The 23,704-nt window shown below is 36.9% G+C and overlaps 2 protein-coding genes across 3 annotated transcripts in view; one reads left to right on the top strand and one right to left on the bottom strand.

Annotated features, from left to right (window-relative positions):
• The window catches only part of LOC141333833 (uncharacterized), a 376,082-nt gene that overhangs the window by 79,652 nt on the left and 272,726 nt on the right, over window positions 1-23,704 (bottom strand). The gene's annotated exons all lie outside the window — the stretch shown is intronic.
• LOC141333854 (uncharacterized) lies at window positions 6,121-11,762 on the top strand. 2 transcript variants are annotated; one of them, XM_073839005.1, is made up of 11 exons: window positions 6,123-6,459; window positions 6,730-6,855; window positions 8,109-8,188; window positions 8,287-8,421; window positions 8,790-8,952; window positions 9,805-9,859; window positions 10,728-10,798; window positions 10,884-11,045; window positions 11,135-11,181; window positions 11,260-11,340; window positions 11,517-11,762. In XM_073839005.1, exons 1-11 carry the CDS (start codon window positions 6,333-6,335, stop codon window positions 11,706-11,708), a joined length of 1,239 nt encoding a protein of 412 aa, XP_073695106.1. In that variant the 5' UTR covers window positions 6,123-6,332; the 3' UTR covers window positions 11,709-11,762. The 2 variants fall into 2 exon arrangements, with proteins under 2 accessions (XP_073695107.1, XP_073695106.1); XM_073839006.1 differs by lacking the exon at window positions 10,884-11,045 and having other exon boundaries at window positions 6,121-6,459.

Raw genomic sequence — 23,704 nt, 5'->3', positions numbered from 1 at the left:
ATTGGTTTAAGTTACCATTATTTATCAAAACTCGTGAAATACGTTTCTAGTCTGTGAGATGCAAATTTAAATAATTTGGCTTTTAATAATACACTCTCAGTTAAAAAAAGTATAGTTCTCTGTTAGTTCGTTAAGTGTACATTTTGGTACCTTTTAGCTTTTGTACCTTAGGGTACTGTTCCAGTGACAGTATTGTACCTTTTTCTGGAAGTGTAACTTATAAGTACTAACTTATTGTGTATTTTTCTAAATTAAAGCAATGTTTTTATACTGATGAATGTCCATTGAAAAAAGAGATTTTATTGTTGCTGTTAAAACCTCAAGCTCACACAGACTATGCATTTTTTTCCTTTTAGAAAATAAGGTGGATTTAACAAATTTGTACACAAGATGGAGGTGGTAACAGTAACACTAGCACCAGTGCCAGCAGAAGCCTATCAACAAACTTCAACTACAGAAATGTAAGTATAACACTGAGTTTTGTGTATTATATTTGTCCTATGTTTAGCGGTTAACCGTATTGATTTTTTTAATGCCTGATGCCAATATTTTAAAAAGCAGGTATTTTAAATTGTGTTCCGAAGATAAAGTCTTACTGGTTTGGAATGACATGAAGGTGAATAATTAATGACCAAACTAAACTTTTTGGCTGAATTAATGCTATAAGAAAGAAAATTTGAAAGACTAATAAGGTATCTTTAATTCTTTTTCTGTTACCGGCTTGAAAACTTCGGGCAAAAACAAGGGATTCTCCCATTTTTAAACTGTCACCGATAGCAATGTAGTAGTAGTAGATTGCTGAAGTCAGTAGATTTTACTCAGTCAAAATACATTTATTACATTTAATATTTTGGCTTTTATCATTATGTTAATAAATATTGAAATTAATTAAAATATTAACAAAATTACAAATTTGAGCCCGGCAAGATAAGAGAGATGAACATCCTCAGGGGTCAGTGATATCACAGATTTTAAATCAGTTATTAGCTTAAAATGAATGTTGAATGTCGATATAAATAAACAGTATGCTATAATGATAATTTACAGTTAAAACAAATTTGTAGAAACATTGTAATTTTCTAAATCTTCAGGTAAACAAATATTTGTGCATTCAATCTTAGAAATATTTGTATATTACTAAAGGGAAATGGCAATGAAAGAATATTAAAATGTTTGATTTGATTGTTTTGAAGTATTTTTAGTTAATTTAAATGATTAACTTTATCTTTTTGTAAATTTTCAGTTGTGTGATGAAGCTGACCGAATGCATTCATCAACTGTCAGTTTAAGCCGGCACTTCAGGGATGGCTTTACCAGTATTGTGCCCAAGGTGCTTCAGCTTGTTCAAAGAAATGCTCCGTTGGACGAAGTCTACAAGAAGCAAGAGAAAAGATGCTTGCAGAAGATCTAGGTATTGACATAAACATAGTGGTTTTGTGATTATCTATTTATTGATTATCTATTAAGCTTTTTTAAATGATATTTATAAATGATATTTAAATGTTTTTTCTTTGTGAAAAAAATCTTCATGCCTTAAAATTGTTTGAATGTAACTCTACACCTTGATTGGTTACAAGGTAGTTTATGGCAAAATGTTCACATTATTTGTCTTAAAACATTTAAAACAGCACATTGCATTGTTTTACTGATAGATTTTTGATGTTTTCTTTTCTTCTCAGTGTGATGCTGATACTCCATACCCAACCTTACAGTTGGCAGAAACTGACTGGAAAATGGCTTTCTTTAAGAGGGAACAACTTTTCAAAGTGGATGGTGTGGAGTTGTGCAAGGAACTAGGAGTTGAAGAAAGGATCACTACAATGCACAGCCTTCAGTGCTTACTATTGTTTTCAACTTGGCTTGTCCACCCTACATGAAGAATTCACTGACTTTCTGGCAGCATGCCATAGCAAAGATAACTGAGGTGGGTGGCAAGCCCCTTCCAATATCTATCACCCGAATAATTAATATCCTGTGCTAAAAATGCCAAATATACTGATACACAAGGGTGAAGATTTCGACATTCAGTGTTTCAAAAGTGACGATTTAAATCCAATACATTTTAAATGTCAACAGTGTACATATATAATGTGGCAAGTATTTTTTAATACCAGTGTCGTATAATTCACAGTTCCATGCATACGCAGTAAAAGTTGACTTTGAATGAAGTGTTATAAAACCAGGGCAAGAGATGGACTTTCAGGCCCTTGCCATTTACTCTGCTTATGATAAATAAGTAGTTTGTGACCCTCAAGAATGTTTAAAAAGTTCCAATTAGTACTGTATAGTAGTGTAGTACTGCATTTGGTAAAAATGGGTTTGTGATAAAAAGAATTTACGCATATAAAGTTACAATTAATGAAATGTGTACTTTTGGAAAAAGGTTGTTTTTGATTCTTAATGCTTAAAACAGTTTTTAGAAAATGTAGAATGCAGTAGAAAAATTTACTTAATGGGATGTATTGATTATGAAAAATTTAATATTAAGCTTAATATTCTTGATATTTACAATTTTATAAAATGTTTTAAAAAAAGTTAGAAATAGTATAAACAATTGTTTTTGGAAAAAATAATTGCTCAATATTTGCATCCTTTTAAGACAGGTAGAGGTAAAGCTTATTTTGTGATAAAATGTTAGGGTATAATCAATTAATGAAATGTGTACTGTTGGAAAAAATGTTTTGCTTTATAAGAACAGTTTTGAGTATGAAAATTGTTTTTTTGTTGTTGTTTTTTTAAGTAAAATTTTGCAATATGCATCCTGTTATGACATTGTGATAGAGCTTAAAACATTCATCCTGTGAAAAATGTGAGAATGTAATGTTTTGAATGTTTAATAAATGTGATAAACAGCATCCTGGCCTTTTTAATGTGTTGTATATAGTACAGATTTGCCACCATAAGGTACAAAAGGCTTGTCACTGGGGCAGTACCCTTAAAAAAGACAAATTTGTACCTTTTTTAAAAGTACATTATGGTACCATAGCACTAAATGGTACAATTTAGTCAGCAAAGGTACATATTTGCCTTTGTAAGGTACATACTGCAAGGGTACAGATATGTACCCATGTGAAAGGGTACAACGGGTGTACCCTTGAGGGTACTGCCCCAGTGACAAGCGTTTGTACCCCTGAAGGTACAAATTTTGCACATTTTTTCTGACAGTGTACCTGTAACTCTGTGGTTTAACACTGAATCAAATCAGCTACTAACTCTGATGGTGTTAATTTATCAAAATCTAACACTATAAAGTCTTTACTCTGACATGCTTTAACACTGGGAATTTAACACTGACGAATTTGCAGTGTACCTTTTCAGTTTCCTTAATTGGCAAAAACATGCAAACATATTCAGCGGTTGCTGCCTATCTTCTTATATTAACAGTGAAAAATTTGGGTAATAAATACAAGACACAATAAACAGTTTATTAGAAACTTTAACTAGAAGTACTTCCATCAGAAAAACAAACAAAACATACGCTATGTTGTATTAGTGTTATGATTTTAGTGAAGTTTTGAAAACAAAATACCTTTAACACACCTGCAGGAAAATGAAAACATCAGGAGACTGAGTGAATCTTCATCAGATTCTTGATTGAGATGGTCCTGTGTGTCGCTGCGGTCATGCAGACAGACTAAAGCTCTCAATCACTGTAGTTTTACACAGATTTCAGGAGGCCGTTCTTACAGATGAAGACAAAGCTCTCAGATCACAAGCTTAAACACAGTGTGCTAAGGATGTGAGCAGTTCTAGTTCATTCGCTCAGACTCTGGAGTTTTAGCCGCTCTAAAACAATCAGCAGAACTATAGCAGTCATTATCACAGAGATCAGGGAAAGACACATTCACACACAACTCAAGTCTTCATTAGCATTAACAATGACACCAACTGAAGAAATGAGGCAGGAGCATCACAGATAAAAGATGACAGTCTCACTTTGCATTTGTATTCACACACACCTCAAGCAAAAGAGATTCATTTTGAATTCAACATTTATCTTTCTGCTGAATTTCTTTGGCAATAATTTAATTTCAACCAATATAATAGTGTCTTTTGCAGTAATGATTGTCTCGAATATGGACTGTGTTTGTGTTTGCTTTTGTCCCCATGTTCTCCTTGTCCTTGTTTTTCCTGGAGTTCTCTAATGCCCATATTTGGTTTTCCTTTCCCTGTTTCCATTGATTTTAGGTGTGTCTTGTCTTCCCTTCATTTCATCCAAATGAATGTCTTCCTGTTGTACTCCTGAGTTGTGTTTCAGTTTGTATATTAAAGACTGTTTTGTTTTCAGTTCACTCCTCGTTCCCCGCTCCGTTGTGAAGTGTGACAATGATATTGAAATGACAATAATAAATAGTAAATATCCAATCATAAATTTGGAAAAGAGGATTTTGAGTGCATTAATACGCTTCTTGATGTACCCCTGTTAAAAAGTAAATATTTCTTATTTGAAAATACATATAGTGATTATATACATAACATAATTCTTCAAGATTATTTACACATAATGGCAAATGTATACGTCTTTATTTATACTCACACTTAGTCATCTGGAGTAAACATAGTACTTCATTACTATTAATGAAAAACAGGAACGAAATAGATTTAGATTATTTTAACGTGTTTATTAAATCTTGAGATTTGATATTATTTTGTTTTACATGATTGCACAATAAGTTGTGCAAAAGCATCAGCTGGAGTCAAGAGTCAGCAAAGCAGACTCAGTGCTATGAATAGACTTAAACCCTGACTGAAAATTCTCAGAAGTACTTAGAAGTAAAGTAAAGTAAAGCAGTAAAGACACAACACACAATTTTCTAGTACCTTAGGTTAAAGGAACCACAGAATTAGGCTGCTAGTTGTTGAAAACATGCGTGTCTAAGGAATAATTACTGCAAAAGACATTCATTAGAAAATCAGCAGAAAGATGAATGGCATTTAAATTTTAAAATGAGTATTTTTCGCTTCAGGAGTGTGTGAATATGAATGTGAAATGATGGTATTTGTCACCTTTTGTCTTTATTGGCTGTTGATGTTTCTGCCTCATTTCTTTAATTGGTGTCTTTGTTTCTGCTGATCAATATCTGAGTTAAATATGAATGCAGAGGCTGAAGGTGAGACTTTCCCTGATCTCTGTGATAATGAGTCTATAGCTCTGCTGATTGGATTAGAGTCGCTGAAAATCTGGGCAAATTCCTGTAACGGCTTGCATTATTTGCATACTTTATCTTCTCATGACGATCCTGAAATCTGTATAAAAATCCAGTGATTGAGTGCTTTAGTCAGTCTGGATGACTACAGCGACACACACAGTAACATCTCAACCAAGAGTCTGCTGATCTTCACTTCTGAAATATTGTAGGTATTTTGTTCAAAACGTTTAACTGCACTAAATATAACATAAATACCTTTTAATGTATGCACTTGAGTTTCTAGTAAAAAATTTATCTTGTATTTATTAAGTGACGTTCACTGTTAAAAAGGGAAGATGAGGAGTAACAACTGAATATGTCGACACGGTTTTTGCCAATTAAAGATGCTGAAAAGGTCATAATCAAGTTTAATAAATGAATGACAGAGAGGATGGGAAAAGGAAATCAAGGGTAGACACATTTTTCTGTTCAATCTAAAGTTTCCTCGTCCTCAGTTAAACTGTACATTGGGGGCATTGTGGGTTAAATTATTTTTTTGTATATTGTAGGAAAGCATATTTCTTAGCCTATGTGAATATGGAAACAGTAGGACATTGGAATGTAGGAAGATTAATTTAGAAAGAAAAAACACTTTGATAAATTGGCAGAACTTTGAAGTGTTTTCTGTTACTTCTTTGTTGGACACAGGGACAAACAGAAACTGATCTCTGAGGCAGTTCTTCACTTCTTGCAAAATACAGGACTGTATATGAGAATTTAGTTTTAACTTTGACCTGTGGAGGGCAGTAATACGCCCAGTAGTGTCCCTGCCGGAAAGATATAAGATGAAGAAACAAAGGTATGTGGTTTTTGATGCTCTGTCAATTTGAAAGTGTTTTACCAGCTATGCAAAATAAACGAGTCTCACTTCAATATCCTACTTTTAAATATAATGCTGTAATACTTTTAAAACATAATTTTTGTATTTAAAACTCATGCTCAAATTTATAACGGAGAAAGTGCAGCTAATTTCGCTCTCCATATGTAAATCAGTCTGTCGTTCAAGTAGGGGAAAGCGGTGAGAACAACTAAGAATCCGGATCATTTGATTCAAATCTGATTGCTGAAATAAGGAACAAATTGAGACTCACTCAAAGATTTAGTTGGCATTTATTTTTGAGAATAATTTACTTTGTTTACTATATGCTCATCTTAAACAGGACAAAGTGTCCAAACACAGAAAAGCTTGTGTTAATTAAAGAGGAGAGTGAAGACATGAAGATTGAAGAAACATTCAGAGTCAAAGATGAAGATACCGAGGAACAAACAGGTTGGTTTTCATTCTCAAAGCTGTTCTGATCATTTTCTCAATTCATTTGCCATTGGTAGGTGTTTTTGTACACTTTCTACCCTCCTGCAACTTTCCTTTGTTTTATTAAAGGATTTCAGCTTAAAAAATGTATGTATATTTCTTTTCTGCAAGTGCTGTTATAATGTGTTCTAGTAGGATATCTACATCTAACTATCAGAATTTAGGGGGAAAAAAATACAAATTGTTGTTTAAGTATTAAAGTTATTCACATTAATTTTCATATAAAAGCAGTCCGAGTCAAATGTGAAGATACTGACGAACAAACAAAGATGGCCTTTACTGAAGAGGAGAGTGAAGACATGAGAATTGAAGAAACATTCAGTGTCAACGATGAAGATACTGAGAAACAAACAGGTTGGTTTTTATTCTCAAAGCTGAACTCACTCATTTGATCTAAATTAAAATGTCTGGCCCTAGAAAAATAGACATGTGAAAAAAATGCTTAAAGTCCCCCTGAAATCAAAATTAAAGATTTTTGGCTTTTAGTATGAATATATTAGCCTTAAGGTGATCTATAAACTAGTGTGCTGCAAAACAAAGACAAAATTCGCGTTTACAACATATGGGCATTCAAAACTTACAGTCTCGTCACTTCCGCCAATATGAATCAAGGATTTGGATGATATCACCGTGCACTTCAGTTTCTCATCAAACGTTCTGTCCAATCAAATGCTCTCTAGAGTCCGTAGTGTCCCGCCCCCTACACGGAGACGCGGAGCTGATCATAAGCGCTCATATGTGCAGTCGGCATGTATTAAACTACACAGCCTCAGCATGATAATGATCACTATTTCATTTTAGCAAGTTTCATATTGAATCTGTGGGGTAATTTATTAGTCTGTGGCTGTCATAAGCTTACAAATGCGGCTTTACCGAGCTCAACGGCTCTGGCCCGAGCAGATATAAATGGAACGCTATTGGCTATTCAAAATTAGTGGGCGGGGCTGGGCGATATCTTTTTGTTTCAGTTAAAAGTACGTCACCACATAGAATAACGCTGCGTGTTTTAAGGCACTTCAGTGGACCTTTAAGTAGCCTGAACAAGACCGTTATTATGAGTAACATTTACCTCAAAATAAAAAGACGATATAACCCTGAGCCTGTATTCTTAAAGCTTCTAGGAATCTTCTCAGAGAGCCTCTAATTCATCTTAAAAATGTTTAACTGGCCCCTGGTTTCGCAGATAAGGCTTAGTCCTAGACTAAAAAGTAAGTCTTGGCTGTCTCAACTGAAATAAATCAGCATTGATTGATCTTAAAATTTATCAGTGCTTTTGTTTTGTTTCAAGATACACACCAGTAATGTTTTTTAAGTACGTTGATAAAAATTACTTGCATGTCTTAATTGAACTATGGCATAATCCTGGTTTAATCTAAGACCTGTCTGTAAACCTTCACTTACCTATTTTTTCCTGTTTTATCCTCATAGATTCCAAAAATAGCAAAAATTATCAAATAAAACCCTCAGTCCTTGAAATGTGTTTGCTATGTATTTAAAAAAATCAAAAACGATACTTGATAATTATTAATTTATCTTTATCAAGTTTTGTATCAGATGTCTGTCTGTTACTCTGTCAAATGTAGTAATTTGCTGTTGTTTCTGTGTAGTCAAAACACCAGGTTCAACTGTGCGCCAATGTCCCCACTGCTGGACCAAGATGAATTGCCGAAACCGGCGCTGTGTTAAGGTGATTGTGTGTAACTAATGTGTTTTTTGTTTTTTTGTTTTTTTATATGATATAGCATTTATTTTAATAATCAGTGTTTTTTTGTTTCTTTTTTGTAGTGTGGAAAACTGCTTGATTTTAAACACAGACAATCAGTACGATTGGCAAAGTTTCGTGCCCAAGCCCAACAGTGGGCAAAAACTACTATTCAGTCTCGGAATCAATCAAAGGTTCTTGACAATGTAACTGTCATGGTGAGCAGAATTCAACCTAATTTCATTAACTCACACTTTGTTCTGTATAAAAACAATTTCATTGTATTACGTATGTAAAAACATAATGTACATGAATCAATTTTATTTCCTGTAAACTGACAGTTAAAATGAAAAGTAATGCATGTTGTTTCCATTGATGTGCCAGATTTAAATGGTCAGAATTATTTAAAATAAATGAGCTAATCAGAATTTGGCAGTGTCACACACTGTAGCCTGCAGCAGGAAAATAAAAATCATGTAAGCTTGGAGTGCCATGAGGTTAAATACATTTTTTTTTAAATTGTTTCTTTCAGAATTATTACGAACCATTTTTAAAATCTCTACTATTTGACGTTCTTATATTTTAGATGGAAAAGCTTAAAGCTCTTGGATATGTCCCTCTTCTTTTACTGGGGAAATGTTCCAAGGCCCAAAAGTGGACAGCAGAGGTCCAGTGCCCCCTTGAGTTCCCACCTGAGGGACATGAACTGATGGAAAAAATGCTCGTACATTTCGAGCACATTTTACAGGGTAAGATGTATTGGCAAGCACCAGTACTTAAATGTTTGTCTAATATTTTAATGTGTACAATACGTTCTGTAGCTAAACAAGTTTATATATTAAACTGCACTTACTTTCAGAGATTTTTATTTAATGGATTTTAATTTGGCTTTAAGGGTGGAGAAACTGTAGAAAAAGAGGACATTGTCTCAGAGAACAGTGTAGAAGTGGAAATACTGGAGGATGAAGAGCAGATTGAAGAACAAGAGATAGAAAGTAGGGCAGAAGAACCAAAAAGGCATGTTGAGGAAAAGAGAGGGACAAAAAGAATAAACAGGCGAAGGTGGTAACGAAACAGGCAGAGAGGAGAAAGTTTCATGCACTTGAGATGGAGGAATTGGAAGAGAGAAGAGCGATTAAGTGAGTTGTATTAAACTCTAGATATAGGAAAATGTTGCTCTATTACTTATGCTTGGGAGAAAGGGTAACACACAACATGGAGAATTAATCAAGTCATCCCAGCTGCCATTAGGAGCTCCACTTGCTATAGAAATCAATAGCATTTTAAGAAGCACATGTTTGACTGGTCTAGACAAAAAGTATTTTTTTTTTTACTATTTGAACATAAGATACAAAAGTTATGAGACAGATGTTGTCAGATTTCATTGGTGATTTCATATATGAAATTTAATCATGAGCTTAGTGAGCAGTTTCCCCATTCAAAGAGATAGGAGCTGCACTTGAATGCCCAAGAGGTGTTTCAAAGATGACTTTGGGTGAAGCCAGTGCAGTAAACAAGGAACAATGCGACCTCAGGCTCAGTGAAAACAGTTCTTTGACATACATTTGAATGAATGCTAAAACTTTTTGCTTTCTTCACAGCAAATCAGCTGTCAACATGGCAGCAAAAAGAAGGCACCAAAAAAGATGGACGCAGGTATGAAATGTTACACAATACAATTTAGCTTAGTTCCTGAAGGGCCACAGTCCTGCACAGTTGAGCTACAAGTAGCTCAAGCTTCTAGGAGTGCTTCTCACAATTCATGCTTCCTCATTTCCTCACTCCTCTTGATTGAACCCCAATTGAACCATCTTGATGGACATGCCAATTCTCTAATTGTACCGCGAGGAGGTGAGCAACGAGGATTGAGGAGGCTTCCAGAGGAGTATTGCACAAAAGTAGAATTAGGAAAGCTGTGATAACAAAAAGGCACAGATTGACCTAGTTTAATCAGCACATCCTGGCTTAGTCAGTTGCAGGTTTTTTGAGCCAGGTGTAGATAAGTGCATGTTCATAGCATTCTTAAACAGACCACAAGATCAATCACAGAATCAATGATGTAAAATGGATAAAACCTATGCGGTATACTTCACCAACTGGGCAACAGCTTCCAATGGAAATCTAAAGAGGAGAGACATAATATTTAAAAAGGGAAAAATACAGATTTTATAATTAAAAAAAAAACAGAAAGGTCTAGTAGACAATAGTGAACTGATTGAATGCGTAAGTAGTCCAAATAAGCAGTGCTCCACTGAAACCATCATAATTACAATTCAAGGAGTTACTTGTCATTTCCACAAATTAACAGTTGTACACTTTGCCTCAAATGTGAGCAGTGGACATGAATGCTTATCCACTTAAAGTGGACTTATCCACTTTGCACATCTATTTTATCTCCTATATCTCTTAACTATTTTTAAGTTTTGTTTTTTTTTGTCTAGCCAATTCATTTTAACTAATCAATAATTGATCATTTGATCTATTTTGATCTATTTTATCTCTTACCTATCTATCCTTCTCACAGAACAAACATGTCTGGCCAAAAAAGGACCTGGCAGCAAGTCAAGATTAAGAAAAAGAACATTTTGCAGGCTGGTAAGTGATTTGATTGCTGAAAAATAATATATAAATTAGGTGAAGAGTGTTTGCTGACATATTTTATTGTCTGTACTGATTTTAGGATTTAAAAAGGCTCGTATATCTGGCACAGGGGGTGTCCCTCAAACCCAAGACTTTACCACAGTGGAGACGTTGAACAAAAAGAAGCCAGTGATGAAAGGGATCCAGGGAGTGACAGACACTGACTCTGGTCCAGCAGGAGAAACTGACCTCTCCACACAAGGTACATTATTGCTGTACTACTACACATGGAAAACAATCAAATGTTTAGATTTTGTTATGGGGACTGTCTGACTTTGCCTTACCTTGCAGTGTCTGGTAACACACTTACACTTCTGGAGGCATCAGACTCTGATCCGGTGAGTACTCTTTATTAAAATCATAGGCTTGGCATGTCCTGACAAAACTATTAATACAAGTTCTGTTGAATATGGCAGAGGGAAGACACATCTGCAGCAGTGGAGTTCACTTCTGATGATGATGATGAGACTGAGTCGCTGGACTCCAGAAGGCTTGAGGTATCATGTCAATTTTGTGGAAAGAGACACGATTTTAGTCCATAATCTATAAGAAGTCAGCAATGTGGTGCTAATAGAAAATATATTTGTAACAGTACAGCCAACATTGTGATATTGAGTAATAAAGTAAATCTACATTACAAATCCTGCTGTGCTGATTGATGTGTGTTTTACAGAATTCACAAACTGTCAGACCTCTCTACACCATGCATCTTAAGAGACAGATAGAGCTGGCAGAACTCGAGATCAAAGTGAACAAGAGAAAGCTGCAGGACATGGAGCCTGACATGGAAATTAAACGCAAGACACTGAGGAAACTGGACTTGGAAATCCAGAAACTAGAAAGAGAACTAACTGATTTCAGTTGACACTGTACCATGATTGTAACACAATGTGTAATCATTGTTATTTTATCTCTACAAATAAAAATAAATCCAAAAACATTGTAGTCTTTCATATTTTTCATGAATGTCTGGTACAATACATATTCATTGATCCAGTGAAGTGGAACTAGAATTTTGGAAGATAACCACACAGTGTGTGCTACCAATGCCAAATAAAAATGAAAGTGTGACATACAGGGGTTGGACAATGAAACTGAAACACTGGCCAATTTAGTGTTGGAGGGTTCATGGACAAATTTGATCAGCCTGGTGGCCAATCTTCATTGATTGCACATTCCACCAGTCAGAGCAGAGTGTGAAGGTTTAATTAGCAGAGTAATAGCACAGTTTAGCTTAAAAATATTGCAATGCACACAACATTATGGGTGACACATCAGAATTCAAGAGAGGACAAATTGTTGGTGCTCGTCTCGCTGGTGCATCTGTGACCAAGACAGCAAGTCTTTGTGATGTTTCAAGAGCCACGGTATCCAGGGTAATGTCAGCATACAACAAAGAAGGACGAACCACATCCAACAGGAGTAACTGTGGACGCAAGAGGAAGCTGTCTGAGAGGGATGTCCGGGTGCTAACCCGGATTGTGTCCAAAAAACATAAAACCACAGCTGCCCAACTCACTGCACAATTAAATGTGCACCTCAGCTCTCCTGTTTCCACCAAAACTGTTCGTCGGGAGCTCTACAGGGTCAATATACATGGCCGGGCTGCTATAGCCAAACCTTTGGTCACTCGTGCCAATGCCAAACGTCGGTTTCAATGGTGCCAGCAGCGAAAATCTTGGACTGTGGACAATGTGAAACATGTATTGTTCTCTGATGAGTCCACCTTCACTGTCTTTCCCACATCTGGGAGAGTTACGGTGTGGAGAAGCCCCAAAGAAGCGTACCACCCAGACTGTTGCATGCCCAGAGTGAAGCATGGGGGTGGATCAGTGATGGTTTGGGCTGCAATATCATGGCATTCTCTAGACCCAATACTTGTGCTAGATGGGCGCGTCACTGCCAAGGACTACCGAACTATTCTGGAGGACCATGTGCACCCAATGGTTCAAACATTGTATCCTGAAGGCAGTGCCGTGTATCAGGATGATAATGCACCAATACACACAGCAAGACTGGTGACAGAGTGGTTTAATGAACATGAAAGTGAAGTTGAACATCTCACATGGCCTGCACAGTCACCAGATCTAAATATTATTGAGCCACTTTGGGGTGTTTTGGAGGAGCGAGTCAGGAAACGTTTTCCTCCATCAGCATCACGTAGTGACCTGGCCACTATTCTGCAAGAGGAATGGTTAAAAATCCCTCTGGCCACTGTTCAGGACTTGTATCTGTCATTCCCAAGACGAATTAAATCTGTATTGGCCGCAAAAGGAGGCCCTACACCATACTAATAAATTATTGTGATCTAAAACCAGGCGTTTCAGTTTCATTGTCCAACCCCTGTACATTATCCTTTATTAAAGCATAGGCTAAATCAAAACAGAATTAACTGAAATAATTTGCTATGTATTGTTCTCTGACCAGTCTACTGTATGTTTATCTGGGAAGATGGCAGCATTGTTCTAGTAGTCAATATCCAAAGTAACTCTGAGAGCTATTTCTTTTCCTAGGCTGGCAATATTATGCAGCATTGTGCAGACAATAGTCACGCCACAGGCCCTGTCTGGGGAGACCCTCTGGTGGTGGAGGCAGAAGGTCATTTCTATTTGAGCCGTCATCCTGGCATAGGCAAGATTGTAAGCCTGCTGTGTTTGGGTTTGGGGGTCTGCAGGGGAGTCAAAAGGAACATCTCACAGACATAACCTTTGTCTCCTAGCAGCACACCAGAGAACTTACCTGGGGCCGTATGTATAAAACTTCTAAGAAATGCTCTTAAGAGTAGTCTTAAACTTTGACTTAAGTGTCAAAAAATTCTTAGTAAGAAGTAGGACTTTTTTAAGAGTAGGAAACTTTTATAAAGAATCTAAAAGCAACTTTCAGTAAAGTTTGAGACTGATTCTTAAGTTCTGTCTTAAGTGTTGTAAATTAAGGACTACAATGATTGAAACACAAAATAGCCGCCCTTGACCTCTAAATCAGCCAATAGTGAGCCTGCTCATGTGAGTCACAGCAGCACAACACCAATTATTTGATGGAACTACAATACAAACATTTAATTAAGACACGATTTAATATTTCAGTGTATTTAAACAAATGCTTTGCATTGTGGGAAATTATCACAAATTATTAAATCCATGTCTCCTCATTTACAGTTGGAGCAATGATGTGAACAGAGAACTCAAAGAAAGCCCACAAACTTAAAAGTTTCTTGTTTTGCGGCATGGTTTGACGGTCAGTTGGAAAGTCAATAAACTGCCTTTAAGTTCTGGCCAAGAGAGAGAAGAAAGTGTTACTGATTTTGTAAGCATATTGCATATTTGCTTGGAGTCAATTGTTTTACTTTAATTTTTTTGATAATAATGCAGTAAAATGTGTCATATTTTTTGGCATTGCTGTCCTACAAAGAAATTATGAACACATGCAAAAACAAGAGAGGACCAACACAAAATTAATAACTGATTATGTTGTATTCAGTGTCAATGTCGACAGTTTAGTGATTTTGTCACTAGATTTGGACGTCCTTCCCCCTTTTGAGACTTTGAGACTAAACCTTATTTAGATTACAACACTCTCCCACTGATATATTTATATTATATAGATCAGTGAACTCACCATTTAGTCCTCATCCTCATCAGCTACATTGTGTGACTGTTTTAACTACTTTCAATTGAAAGCAGTTTGCAACATTGATCAGTGTTTTTTCATAATTTGATGGTTTAAGTGAAATGTGAGGTCATTAAAACCCTCCACACATCACTTTTGGTCACTGATGTGTTTGGTGAGGTTAGTGTCACAATATTTAAGACCCTGCTTTCTGTGTCATCACCAGTGCTTTGCTGCATTTTTACAATCTTTCAAATTTTCCAGTGAAAATAAATAAACAAACAAACATATTATTGCAGCTAGAGCATTGATTTGTAGAGTGGATTAAGTTATTATGCTTATTACTTGGTCAATTACAAAAATAAATACATTAAAGAATGCTTGATGGTCACGATTGTATCATTTTATCAACTCCATATCATCATATAACTCCAATATGTCATATGTGTATTGTAAAGTGTGTGTTTCCTCCTTTTTGCTGCCATTGTGTTACTCCTAACTAGGTTAGGAGACCTCTCCAACTCTCTTAAATAATTTAGGAGCTGAGACCTAGTCTTAACACTTAAGAACTTTTATGAATCACTCTTTATCTTAAGTCCAGAAATAAGAGAAAAATTACATCACTCTTAGAATTTTGAAACACTTAAGACTAAAATTTGACTCTGAGAAGCTTTATACATACGGCCCCTGGAGTCATGGACCGAGCCAGGCCACAATGCCCAAGGTTGCTGCACACTTTGTAAAATCATATTTAAGACCTTTTAAGACTTATTAAAGACTAGTGGTGGGCCGTTATCGGCGTTAACGTGCTGCGTTAACGTGAGACTCTTATCGGGCGATAAAAAAAAATATCGCCATTAATCTATTCTCAAAGTTGGGTTGGTAGCTGGGTCTAAACTACGTAAGCTATGATGACTTTCACCTTGATATTTTAGCGCGGATGACGTATACCTAGTTGAATTGCACTGTAGGGGGCGAGAACGAGTCTCCAACTTCTGTGAAATTACCACATCAAATGAGACGTGCAAACATGGACATAGCTATGAAGCCGCTTCAGGGCAGGTGCGTTGCTAGACCCTTTTTACTGGGGCACGTGCCCCAGTGAAAATCTGCTGTGCCCCAGTAAAATCTCAAGTTTGAGTTATAATTTACTTTGATAATCCCGAAATAAAGACATTAAACTATATGCAACAACTGAATTGACGCTTCTAAAAGCAACGCAGTTTAATCGAAGACTAAAGAATAGAAAGTTGAGGAGGGTTTAAGGACCTGCAGGAGCCCTCGATCTATTAGCCCGTCGTGCAGTACTTTGAAACATTTTGGTAGCCCTACTGGTAAACACAATAGCCCTAATCGGGCTAGCGATTTTGCAAGCCCTGGTTTGACATAAGAATAGTGTGGACTTACTTTATGCAGAATCCACAACAATTCAGCCCTCACGGTAACGTTACAGCTATAAGCCTGTGAAAAACTAGACAAAACACGTGATGATGTACTATGCGCAGACACATAGGACAGACACTCCATTGGCACTGTACTTTTTCGAATATTGGCGTAGCATCGATGCTTTTCCGATTTCATATAGGACTCCACCGCTTAAACTCCCATTGTCCCAAGTTTAAAGGTCTTTTGGCACTTCTTGCAAGTCATACTCATACTCGTTGCTTGTACTAGCTAACCAATCTTTATATTTAACATCCTTGAGCCAAATCAAATTGAACTTGCATTTACCCATTTAGTTCCCTTCTTCCTTTAGCACGCTGCGCACCTACGTAATACGCTGCCAAATGCTGTGAATGATCACATGAGCAAACAAATCCACAAAGAATAATGAATCAAATAACACTAATTTTAATTTTGTAAACAAAATGTCATCTAAAATTCAAGACCTTGCATAAGTAAAAATAAGACATTTTAAGACCTCTAATTTAGAAAATCAAATTTAATACTTTTTTAAGACTTTTTGAAGACTTGCGGGAACCCTGCACTTAAGAGAAATGCTGCCAGTTTGGTCTGCCACATCATATGCTTTTCTCTTCGTCCTCTGATGTGATCTTGTAAAGCCCTCACAATCTTCAGTCAATTGCAAAATCTTCACTGTCACATTGACCTAAAATATAACATTTTACAGGTTTGAATATTTCTTAACTTTTAATTAAATTATATTAGCATCACAACACACATAATAATTTGAAATTGAAAAATAACCCGATTACTCAATTAAAAACAGCATTTTTACTCAACATTAATCAACTTCCATGCTTATAATACAAACCAAATAACTAAATCAATTATTACTCAATCTCTGTGTAATCAAATAATTATATCTTGATTTACACATGAATATAGAATAATAATTATGAATTATTCAATTATTATCTATGTGTTATTATTTAAGGTGTTTTGTGTAAAATTACACAATTATATATATATATATATATGTATGTGTATATATATATATATATATATATATATATATATATATATATATACATACACATATATATATATATATATATCTGCACGTTAACGAATGTCGTTTTCATGCACATCTTGCCAGTAATACCGATTCTGTCATTAGCACTAAATTTTCATCGCAGAACAGCATTCAATACACAGAGACATAGATGACTGACAAACCGCAATTATTCATACCCCTGGTAAGAAATATTTTTTTCCACAATGATGCAGCTTTAAACTGCTGCTACTTTCGTGACTTTATGTGGATATTGACGAAAAATACTGAATTCACTTTGCAGCATTCATTGTTCACAATGGCACTGTTTAGCAGCATATTTAGACAACTTTTTGAGTGTTTTGCTCACTTCTTACACAGAAGGGAGACCATTCAAATGGCACAGCAATGAGCAGCGCAAGAATTGGCGGCACTTGAGAAACTTCCAGAGGCACTATTGACGAAGGCGGGTGAGAGTGAGGCCTTCGACTTCACTGCCAAAAAACAATAAGTGCAGGAAAAGATGCCGCGAGTTACCTGAGCTTGCAAAAAAATGTGTAAAGTAAATACTGTTAAAACATAAAAAACACATTTAATGTTTCATATGAAAACATGTTTAATATAAAGTGATTTTGAACCATTTTGAATGCCATGTTAGCTAGAACAGCTACAGAAATCCCACAAAAAAGATTTACACAGTACATCTTCACACTTGGTTTAAGTAAGAGCAAGTTGCAGTTAGGTTTATAATATTATCTAAGATGTGTATATTTTTAATTAATCACCTGCCACACGTTTTCCCTTCCATTAGGTCTCCTTTGTAGATTTTTAGAGCATTTCCTTCCTAAAAACAAATACAATATGCTATTGTTGTTTTTGACAAAAAAATGCATGTGTATATTTATTTAAAATGTATCTTTGAGAAGCAAAGACTGTTGCACATTTATGTTAACTGTCATATAAAACCATATTTGAAAGTAATTTAATAAATTACAAATACTAGAGTCAACTTTACATATTTTTTCATACACAACACTCACAACAGTACCTTTTTACCTTTTATGTAGTAATATGTAATTTTTATTTTTTTTTAAAGGCACTGTGTTAAACAAAACAGGAAACACGGTCTAGGACTCAGAATCAGGAACACAGAGAAACACACACAAAGACAATGCAGCCAGAATGAATGGTGGGCAAATGAGAGTTCTTATAGTCCATAAGATTGTGAACAGGTGTGAGCTTGATGGGTGCTAATGACAACAAGACAGGTGTGAACGATCAGGGAAGTTCAGTGCAAGGGGAACAGCGACCTCAGGTGGCTGAGGGAAAACCCACAGCCCAGATCATGACATAGTGACCCTTTATATTTTCTCAAAATATCAGACTCTCAAAGATCAGACATATTTATGTCGATTACACTACATATTTGTGCATTACTTCCTCAAAGATGGTCTATTGCAAAACAGCATGTTTCACTCTCTCTCCCTCTAGAGAGCATCGCCGAGTACATCAAGTGGGTGCTGGTGTCCAGTAGGACTTTGTCGACCGCGGAGAATGACACCAGCCCCACTTCAGACCCAGAGCCCAGCCAACCATCACCCCGACATGCGGAGTGGGAGCCCGAGCGCACCGCGGAGGGGTGAGATTGAAAAGGACTCTGGGGACCTGATTAACTTTTTTCTGAAGTACTACAAGACAACTCTGGTGACTTAATAGACTTCAATACAGAAATACCTACCTGTCATGTCCAACCTGTCTATCAGAAATTCCCACCCACCCTCCCTCTTCTGCTCATGTCTCCGTCCGTCTGGCCACCGCTGTCCCTTGTCAGCCCCTCTTCTCACCCTCAGCCCACCATCAGTGCAGTGGGCTCGCCGCAGGGCTGCCATTTACCATCGGTGTCATGGCTGGAGGATCCCTCTGCTCCGCCTCAGAGCCCAGGTCTCCACCTCGGCCCTCCGACCCTGCGGCTCCACCATGGCTCTCAACGCCCTCATCTCCACTGTTGCCCGTCAGTCCACCAGCTCCACCGGGATCCATCGTCTCTCCGGCTCCGCCTTGGTCAGTCTTCGTCCCTCCGTCACCTCAGGACTCTGCTCCTCCGGCTGTGCCTTGTCACGCCGTCCCACCGGCTCCTGCAGACTCCTCCCTCCCTCAGGCACAGCCTCCATCCTCTGTCGTTCCAGCTCCGCCGGCGGTCCTTCCTCCACCATGGCTCCTCCCTCCGTCGGCTCCACCGTGGGCCGTCATCATGGCTGCGGTCTGGGTCTGTCACAGCCTCTCCTACTCCGGGTCCCTCCTGTCTTCCCCTTGGCTCCTCCCACCTTTGGCACCCCCCTGGACTGTCTTGTCTGCCCCTAGGACTCTGTTTTTTGTCCCCCTCCCTGGGTTCTGTCTTCCGCCAAAGCCTCTGCCCTTATGGACTCTGTTTTACTGTTTTGCCACCCCTGTAGTCAGTTTTGTTTTGTTTTGTTTTCTACGGCGCGAGGACGCGCCTATGCGGAGGGGGGGGGGGGGGTAATGTCACAGTCATGTCAGTTTTTGCCCTTGGTTTTTCCCCATTGTCTCCCCCCGTCGATCTGTCTACCTTGGTTCAGTCCTCGTCAGTGTAATTCCCTGCACCTGTCTTTGTAATTAGCACACCCTTTATAATTCTGTCTTTGAGTTCAGTTTACTGTCGGTCTTTGCTTTATGTCTACGCTACGTGTGTGGATTTATTTCACGTTCTTGATCAGTCTGCTCCTTGGATTTTATATAAAGACTTTTTGTTTGTCAACTCGTGTCTCGTCTCGTCAGTCCAGCGTAATACCGTAACAGCATTGACATGGGTCATTCATTATATCTCAGCAAACATGTCAAGTCACCATAAATATAGAAATGCATGAGTATTATTTTAAACCAAATGAACGCTCCTTCCAGTGATGTGAGAGTTGCGGTTTTCTCCACGGTGCTGTACCATAAAATGAGCCACCTCAATGTTTTCTCCACCTTTACTGTATCTGAACGAACATGAGAGGGCAAGCCAAACTGGCTAACAGCACGGAAGGCTTCAAGCACAGTTGTCGCTTTATTGTTAGTAGCAGCATTCAGATACACTGTAAGACGACTAAATCCATCGATACCTCCATGGATCACAAACCGCCAGCTGATGTGAAACAAAAATGACAAGAAAAGACAAGAAAGGTACATCAGAGTTTGTCCACATTTTAACTAGCAAACTTACATGCCTTTATCCCCCCCATCACCATTACCGTATTAATTTATGATTCCATCAATATGCCACATGCAGTTCAGAGCAGGAACTGAGTACTGTCTGTGATGAAGCGTCCAGTTAGCCAGGGCTCGGAGTCGAGTTTCCTCTGGATCCACTCTTTGTAGTGAGTCACAAACCCTTACAACTTCAGATAATGAGATGTTATTACACTTCTTGTAATGTTACACTATGTTAAAGTAAATTTAAGTAAAATCTACTTCTACTTGATGTGAAGTATATATATATATATATATATATATATATATATATAAATTTTAAAAAGACTGATATCAATAAAAATTAATGACTAATGGCTGACATTTCTTCCATAACTCCTTAATAAATAATAAATCCTTAATAAAGTTTTTTATATTTGCTATTTTTTAAAAAAATGCATGAACATTTATTACACTATACTTTGTATTACATTACCCTTGCATATTGCGGTAGCCTTCCAGAAACAGGTTTAGTGATCCCTGGCATAGTGGCTATGCAGGTCTGCTATAGGTCCAACACATAAGTATAAACAAGCCTGCAAGTATGTAACAAAAACAAACTTACACTGAATCAAATGCCCACTTGCTTGGAGGAAAGCTCTCATCATACGATATCCACACTGTGGATGTTCCCTTTGAATTTCCAACACCAAACTCTGATACTCTGTGGAACAGGTGGATAATTGTGTGGTAAGTGGCATTAGATGCATCAGATATTTGTGAGATGAACAAAATTACATAAAAGCTGCTAAACAAAACAAAACAAAACAAAACAATAGAAGCCCAATAGACAGGGATGGCAATGAAGAGTAGACAATACTATATAGACATAAGAATTTGAATGTAGTTATTTTATTAATTTTTTTTTAAAGGACACCCTCTTTATGTAAATGACATGACAAAAATTGCAATACCTTGTTTGATTTTGGCAGATGGCCTGGAGGAGGATTCCTGAATTCTCTATCTGACAGATGGCTGTTCGTTATGTGACTGCAAGACAAACTGCACCCTAATGTAAATTCTTGAAGCACAAAAGACATAAAAACATGTTTTTAAAAAGTTCATACAAGTTAATCTTTTGAAACGTCTTCTAATGTTAATATTACATTGTGGTTAGAGACAGCAAATCTGAGCCAGAGCAAAACTGTCTACCACTACTCCCCAGTGTTTGCTTTCTCTACAATGACAAGGGGAATGAGCATCTGAAAGTTTACTTCAGGGCTGATTTACTACTTACAATGACAATGGAGTCATGGCTTGAACTGCACCCTTGGAGTGTCAATAAAGTGTCATTAAACATGTAATCTTTTGATTAGTATCTTAAAATTGTCACTTGGACATTCAAAATAAAACAAAAAGCTATGAAAACTATGTATTTATTCGGTACTTTTAAGCTATTGTGAATTAGCAAGTCATTTAATTTCATTATTTTATTTTATACATACATTTTGTGTATACCCTTGCCACATTAAAGTGTGAAAAACATGCAAAAAAAAAGAAAGAAAAAGAAAAGAAAATCATTAAGGGTGCCACTTGCCACTATGTTGTTCATGCATTAATTAAAAAAAAAAAAAGTTTAGCATACTAGCTAATTTTAGCCAAACTCTGTCAGGTCATAGGTTTGATCTGCCACTTCTCCTGCATGTTTTTGTTTTTGTTTTCTGCGCGTTGGCTGCTGACAGCTGGTTGTTTTTTGCAATCAGCGCGGCTGTGCACACGCTTACAGCTGATTCCCATCTTCTCATTTAGTTTTTCCCTATTTATTCCACTCATTTGCCTTTTTCCATTGCTAGTGCGTTTTGTCGCCTTGACTTTACGTTTTTAAGTTGTCCCTTTTGGTTGTTATGATTTGCTTTTTTCCTTTTTGTTTATCCAGTTACTCCTCTTGATGACCACGCCGCAATTTCTGGCCCATGGCTCGTGGATGATGTGCTTACTCGTTCCAGTGTGAGAGATTGTTAAACCTGTGTGGAGAGACTGTTTTCCTGGAATCTTATTGTTGCCCGTTCTGGAGGACTGTTCCTTGAGAGAGTCAGTTTCGGGCTCGGATCTCGACTTTCGCCTGTTCCTGTCTGTGCGAGCCGCTCTGTATGCTGTGGTCATCTGTCTGGACTTTGATTTTTGCAGGGACTCTGATCTTCTGAATATCTTGAATAAATTACTTGAGTCATTTCTGCATTTGAGTCCTTTATTCCTGGGAATCCAGACATCCTCAAACTATATTTCAGTTGAAAATATTTCTTTATGTTCCATTGTGTCAAACAAGTACAACTCGACCACATTAATAAAATACTAGAAAATGTACCCACCAGTAGATTTTTTTTTACAATTCATAAAGCTTTGAAACAACGATGCACTCTCCTCGTGGTTGTGGAAGATGTTAAGGCTTTCTCGCGAGATAACGCATTGTATTAAACTAAAATTCAGTGGCTTCTCAATCACTTAACCACACAGGGCACTTTGTGGGCAAAGGCTGTTGTAAAGACTCTGGAGCAGAGCGGGAAATAACGGACATATTTTCAAATTTTCAGTAATCGACCAATAGGAATACGAGGAAGAATGAATGAATGGGCTGAGATGTGGACTGCCATTCAGCCACATTTGGCCCAAACCTTCTTGCTGTCTGGGTCTTGTATTATAGTACATCGGTTTGTGCCATTAAGATAGTCTTAGATTCTGATGTGGCAATAAAAATAGATAATTACTAGTACTGAACACATGACTTGCTTTATCTTCGAGCTGCTGTCATATGGACATTATATTGTTGCCAGAAGACCTTCCCCAGTAAGTCTCTGTTGCCAGAAGACCTTCCCCAGTAAGTCTCAGTCACCTCTGGCTGATTAAAGAATATTTTTTCATTGTAACCTAGAAAACATGCATTTTCTGTAAAGTGATAAGTACTGTGAAATGTGTATATACTTATACAGCATTAACCATGGTTTTACTAAAGTAAAACTGTAGCTACCATAAGTGTAGTAACCAAGTTTTTTGTTGTTTTTTTTTTTTTTTTTTTTTTTTTTTGATTCATAAGGTTTTGATGCCATGGTTCTACTACAGTTATATTGTAGTAATACTACAGTAAAACTGTGGTAATCATACTGTCCAAATAAAGACAATGTTACAAACAGGTCTTATACAGAAAAGCTATAACCTCTTATCGCAGTGACAGTCTGTGAAAATAGAGGGACGACTTGCGTGACAGCGCTTCCTGAACATTTTAGTAGATTAACAAATTCACAAAAAGTGCAAACAAAAACAGAAATTCAGAAATACAAATATACCTCTAGAAATGAAATGAAGAAATGAAAGAAATGAAAATAACACTTATAAAGTGTTATGCTTGTAACATGTCCGAACACTCAAGCAATCTATCCTAATACAAATTTTAAGGTAAGTTATAACTGAAGTTGGATGTGCTGAGTGATGCTATTAAGTACACTACTGTTCCATTGTAGAATAACTGGACTCATCAATGTCTTCCTGTTCTTGGGAGCTTGATCTTCTGAGTCAAACTTACCAAGTCCGGACTCTGCGAACTTGCTTTGTTAAAA

This window comes from Garra rufa, chromosome 4 (assembly GCF_049309525.1).
Source record: "Garra rufa chromosome 4, GarRuf1.0, whole genome shotgun sequence".
NCBI classification, from domain to species: domain Eukaryota; kingdom Metazoa; phylum Chordata; class Actinopteri; order Cypriniformes; family Cyprinidae; genus Garra; species Garra rufa.
This window is presented reverse-complemented; position numbering and strand designations above follow the sequence as displayed.

Excerpts from the sequence above, each read along its gene's own strand:
- LOC141333854 (XM_073839005.1), top strand. The coding sequence starts at position 6,333 with ATGCTCATCTTAAACAGGACAAAGTGTCCAAACACAGAAAAGCTTGTG. Across the intron at positions 6,856-8,108 it reads AGATACTGAGAAACAAACAG|TCAAAACACCAGGTTCAACT; the intron begins GTTGGTTTTTAT and ends GTTTCTGTGTAG. Across the intron at positions 11,046-11,134 it reads AACTGACCTCTCCACACAAG|TGTCTGGTAACACACTTACA; the intron begins GTACATTATTGC and ends CTTACCTTGCAG.